This window comes from Ictalurus furcatus, chromosome 21, assembly GCF_023375685.1.
Source record: "Ictalurus furcatus strain D&B chromosome 21, Billie_1.0, whole genome shotgun sequence".
Taxonomy (NCBI): Eukaryota; Metazoa; Chordata; class Actinopteri; order Siluriformes; family Ictaluridae; genus Ictalurus; species Ictalurus furcatus.
In genome coordinates, this window is record NC_071275.1 from 3,658,126 (window position 1) to 3,664,014 (window position 5,889).

At 40.4% G+C, this 5,889-nt stretch overlaps 1 protein-coding gene across 2 annotated transcripts in view; it reads right to left on the bottom strand.

Annotated features, from left to right (window-relative positions):
• Positions 1-1,395: 1,395 nt before the first annotated feature.
• Positions 1,396-5,889, bottom strand: part of vgll4b (vestigial-like family member 4b) — a 42,771-nt gene continuing 38,277 nt past the window's right edge. For both annotated transcript variants that reach the window (XM_053653629.1, XM_053653628.1), the window contains 2 exons: positions 5,445-5,559; positions 1,396-3,733 (listed from right to left, as the gene is read on the bottom strand). In XM_053653629.1, coding sequence (XP_053509604.1) covers positions 3,489-3,733; positions 5,445-5,559 — 360 coding nt within the window. In that variant the 3' untranslated portion in view covers positions 1,396-3,488. The remainder of the gene's footprint in view (positions 3,734-5,444; positions 5,560-5,889) is intronic.

Sequence of the window (5,889 nt, forward strand, 5' to 3'; positions counted from 1 at the left end):
CGATTTGCTTCTTTAGTTTTACACTGGAGCTACAAGGCTAATGCAGCTAGCAAGTAAAGGAAGCCTATAGCCTCCAGTTTAGCGTAATCATCCCGCACTCACCTCAACAGACATTTGGCTCAGTAACACCATTTGTACATAACGGTACAATAAAGAACAAGTCTGCATTCAAAAGGATATAAAACAGATAGGAACACTGAGCCGAATCACTTTTAATCTACAAGTCTTCCTTCAAACTGCAGAAATCTGAAAGCCGCTCTTATTCGAGTCTGATGCTAAACTGACAGCTATTAGCTTCTTGTTACTCACATCAGGGGCGGACTGGCCGTCGGGAGCACTGGGAGAATTCCCACTGCCCTGCTGTTTAAAATGTATACGTGTATATATATATATAAAAAATTATTTTATTTGATTTATTTAATCATTATCATTTTATATTATTGCGTATCCGATATACCGGTGATTTTTCTGTTCGTTCTCCGAATTCGGCATTCGATAATAAATGACGAATCTGTTCGTCAGGGTCAACCTGAGATGACGGGTAGGGGTAAAATAAGAGAAGTTACATATGCTTTAATATAGTTCTATAAAATATTATATGGTTAAATCTCAGGTATTTGCAGTTTTTTTTTTTTCCTTAAAAAAAAAAATGTGATTCTTTAATTTGAACTAAAAGAAATTTAGATTCTGTGCTCACAATTTACAGTGAGGTTAAAAAGTTGTCGTTTTCCAACAATGTGGAGAAAGTTCTGTTCGTAGCAGGAGACATGGTACAGAAGTGACGGGTACATGAAATTTAATGTACTTTTATGAGTGAAAAGTAGAGATTTACTTTGCGGCTTTGTACTTCTGGTGTTTGTTAAATGCTTGGCAGACCCATGTAAGCTGATATAAATTACTGCTTCACTGCCTCTCGGTTGCTTGTTTCTGTTTGTATGGGATGGCCAGACTGTGTGTAATAAATACAGTTGAGAGTGGTTTAAAAATCTGTTGTGGGTGTATGGGGTGACCTGGATGAGCGTGAGACGCCCCGCCTGAAACCATGTCCCAGTCCGGCCCGGACCCGACGTCAGCCTCGTAGCTACAGCGCAAGACTCAAGAAGCAAACTTCAGATCTCAAATTAGGACAACATTTAGGTTAAGGAAGACAATGGTGTGAATTTCGCTTTCGTTGGAACTGCTCCTTTAATGATTAGTGATTTTTGTTTGTTTGCTTCCAGAGACGGCTAAAAAGCCTCCGTGTTCGATGCTGGATCGAGACTGCTCAGTAGCCTTTAGAAAATAATACACAAGTGGCTATAACGCAGTGTTTTCATACAATAACTGTGTTCCTGCACTTTATTAAACCTTTAACAGATAAGTCTACAAATGAAAAAGATCAACTTTTTTCTTAAAAAAAAAACAAAAACAAAAACAAAAAAAAAACAAGCATGATTACAATAAAGGACAGGGAAAACAAATTAAATAGCTACTCATCATTAACAAATTAATTGTTCCTCAAAAAATACCTACGATTTTTTTTTCTCTGTACATTCATTACGCACAGCGTAACGATGGTCTTATAGTTACCTATATATTTTTTTTCTTTTTTGTTATGTGATTTACCTACAGCGTGTAAGGTAAACGTGTGTCAAGAAGAGAAAGTGAGTTTCCTACCTAGTAAAATGGTAGTGAAATGTGTGGATATTGTCCTTGGTACACTTTGTGTCTTTCCCTCTTTGCTGTCCACGCACAAAGAGGACATGGCGATGGCCTGAAGCAGGGTATGACCATTTTCTCACATATATGTACAAACAGTCTTATATGTAGAGTTGGGGGGTTTTTGTTTGTTTGTTTGTTTTTTTAAACTAAATGTGATATTTTGAGATCAGTAATGATGCCAGTCCGGTAGCTCTCCGAATTTGTTCAAATGGTTTTGCTGAGATTTTGACGGAATGTAAGGACAAGCTTAAGATGAGCGACGCCTCGGTCTGAGAATCAACTTTCTACTAATTAGTAGCTTTGCTGAGAATGAGAGCTGAAAGCGAGACCTGTACTAAGTTCCCTATGGGAGGAATGTCTTTCACCTTGGTACAGGCTGGGTGTTTTTTGTTTTTTTTTTTAAACATAAAGGATAAAACAGACTAATAGCTGCAGCCAAAACAAAACAAAACCTTCGCTCTCGATATTTTCGGCAGATTGTCAACTCTCAGCTGACCTGACTGTAGCTGTGAATGTTTCAGTCACGCAAAAAAAAAAAACAACAAAAAAAAAAAACAGCATCCTGTACCACGGATTAATATCATAAACTGTTCATATATAGATGGCCTGTCCGGAGGCTGTCCTCTGTATCTGGCTTTTACCAAAATGTATACTGAATAAAAAATAATAATATGGAGTACAACTGTACCAGCAGTAAGTTTATCTAGGATTGTTACTGACAAAAATAAACTACAATCTGAGGAAAAGGCTACTAGTATAGTATTACGAATGAAATGTCTACACAATAATAGATACCAGCTATTAAGAAAAACCATAAATCATGCACCGGTAAGCAATAGTTTACCCTCAAAACCTTATCTACTCTACTGAAACCACAGTGCTTGGGGGGGAAAAAAACAAGACAAAAATGCCCAAGATTTAACTCGACACAGTCCAGTTGTAAGCATCCACCACAGACGAGACGAAAAAGATCGACGCTCCACCCATTCCCCCCCCCACCCCACCCCCAACACAGCTCTTATTAATCACATAAAACATCACCCAGCCATCGTGTCAGCTGTAAAACCCTTTGGCCAAGAAACGAGTCTCCAACACATTATTTATGGCCTTAATAGTGCAAAAGACTTTCTGTCAAGGATCTACATACGAAAACAGGGCAGCATGGGAGGGAGGAGCTGGTGGGAGTTTTACTAAACGAACATCTTCTCAGGATCATCAACTCTGTCTTGATAGATATATATATATATATAAAAAAAAAACCAACAACAAAAAAACCAAACACTTCCATGCTGAACTGTACTCACTTAAAAATAAAATAAACACCCTCGTGGCATCTCACTTCTTGCCTCCTGTACAAGTGTACTTTCACGAGCTTGCCTATGTAAAACTCCCACAAGCTGAGAGAACGTTACAGGTGTAAAGTGTGGTGCAAGACAACCGGAGAAAAGACCGAGTTGAGCAGGTGTGAAGAAATATAAATTGGGCAAAGAGTTCACATCAGAGGTTTCTTTGGTAACTGAGGCAGGTGGTTAGGATGCTAGCTGACTCTGCTCTAAACCAAAATCACATCCTGCGTATTCATTCTTTTGTTGTGGGCCTCCAAGCGGAACATATATATATAAAAAATAAAAATAAAAGAAAGAAAGAAAACGAAACCAAAAGAAACGTGTCAGTTTATGTACACGGCTATATGCTAGTGCTGCCGGGAGCGGAGCTGAATCATGCACAGTCGCTTTGAGAGTGAAGCGGTTTGGAAGGAGAGCGGGGTGCACAGCTGGTCCTCTGTTTCAGGAAACTAGGGATGACGAGTGATTGATGTTGACCATGTGAGTGTTAGGTGAGGAGTCAGGGCTTCCGGTGGAGCCTCCCTTAGCTTTGATTTGGAGCCAGGTCTCTCCCAGAGCCTTGGTGAAGTGATCATCCACCGATCCGGTGATAGACACAGAGTTGGTGACCGGCTCCGGCTCTCTGTAGTTTTTCCCCAGACTGCGGCGGAAATGCTCCTCGATCACGGGGTCACATGCCGTGTTCGCTAAAACGGGGAATAAGAACGGAGATTTAGGACGTTGATGTGGAATCGAGTCAGTTAATTGTGAGTTTCATCATACATCTTAACATTACAGACACTCTTACGCCAATATATATGGATTATTTAAACTGTTTACATTTTAAAAACGAGACATTTGAAGTACTAAAATATTGATGAACCACTGGGTGTGTACTCAATTTCCCTCCAATTACTTTCTCTCTAGGATGATGTTCTCCTCTTACGCATCAATTCTGCTGGTTATTACTCATTTTGGCAGGGCTGTGGTGTGTCTTGAATACTCTTGGCTACTGTGGAAAGGAGTCCTGCAACATCTAATTCATTATCAGCAGATGAAATTTGCACACAGGTTTGCTTTAACTGCATTCACGCCCTTCCACTTGGTCTCTACACCACACACTAAACTTCTATGAAATGAAATGAAATAAACTGCAGCTCCTGTCGGCTGCTTTTCTGTGAATATTCTGAAGAGCAGCGACGGTGATGTCAGTGACTACTCCTACTTAACACGCACATCAAATTCTGTTTAAAGTCTATATATTCGGGTTGCAGCCATATTCCGAATACGATGTCTATATGCGTACAGGAATCTGAAAATTTCTGTATACGTGGTTATTGTAAGCATGTCCGAGTTGCCATTAGCTAGCCTACAGCTAAGCATCTGTCAGCATCCATAATTCCTTGAGGACTGAACATGCGCATATATCTCCTTTCAGTGGGTTTTCTGAATAAGATGTTTACACGAAACAAATTTCCGACTGAAACGGGCATATTCCAGGCGTGGGAATCAGAATACTGTCTTAATCTGAATCGGGCAATCGGACCGTGGTGTTTACATGACTCGGTACTAATCAGAATATTCCCAAATTCCGATTAATATCGGGACATTGACGTGCATGTAATCGTAGCCACCGTCACGGTCATGGGTTAAAGTCTCAAACCCTCAAAACTACATACTCATGCACTAAACAGTTTATCAAAAATACCACCACCTGCCACAGCTGATACCGGTGGTGTACTATTTTACATGCTGTAGAGTTTAAGACATGGCCTTGAGATGACTGGAACAATATCTATATCATATATTGGGGTGGGGTGGGGGTAAGTAGCTGTCCTTTTGATTTAGTCATCGTGGCAGGTGTTAAAAACATTGTGAAACTTTCTGGATTTATAGCATTTCCAACCAAGTAGGTGCTATGCTCAAATTCAAAGTCCATGTACTGAGAGATGAACAGATCCGTGATTTATAAATCCCTGTTGAAGTAAGAGCACACATGATGGATAGCCAAGTGAATAAATTGACAAGGAAGAGGAGAGGAAAGCTTTGCGGTTACATAAGCCCTTCTGGAGTCAATTACACTGTGTTCAGAGAAGAACTGCAGGCTCCCAACAGAGAAATTAAACCTGATTTCCCATGACCCCACGCTCGCATTCTCCCAGTCTAATGAAATCCAGAAATCTGTTGTAAACACAGTACCAAGCACCATCTCTTCTCGGGCTGGTTTTAATGACCTTTGATGCACTTGGAGTTGTGATGATGTCATTTTATTAGCATCACCCTTCATCAAAGCGCACTCATGCAATGTCTAAAGCGGAGCATTCCCTGAATTTTCCAAATGCGGATAACGCCACCTGTAAGTCTGTACACGAGGTGTACAATTTGCCGTTGGGTTGAGAATATAATAGATGCACTCACAGTTAGAAGGTCTCCTGTAGCTTGAGGGCGAGCAGCCGTTGTGGGACACAGTGCAGTGAGAGAGGTTACAGTTACGGTTGTTCGCAGGGGCACACGTGATCACCGAGGGTCGATTCTGAATACACAATACATCGAGTAAAATAATCAGGTCCTAACAGACGTCAGCACAAGAGCGCTGTTATGTGTCATATATAAAGCGGAACCCTTTCAGTTTCACTCGACTGTATGCAGTCAGGTAAGTTTTCCAGTGGCATTTGCCGATATTAGAGATGTTAACGACCAGGTTTAAATCGGTAACGTTCATGATCATTAACGTCCGTCATCATTACACACATTTGCCTATATTTGTACAGCTACAAAGTAGACATGGAGGACAATACCATAAATATTTTAGCAAAATGTGTTGATAATTATATGGTGATTATCAGAGAAACAGTGTTTAGAC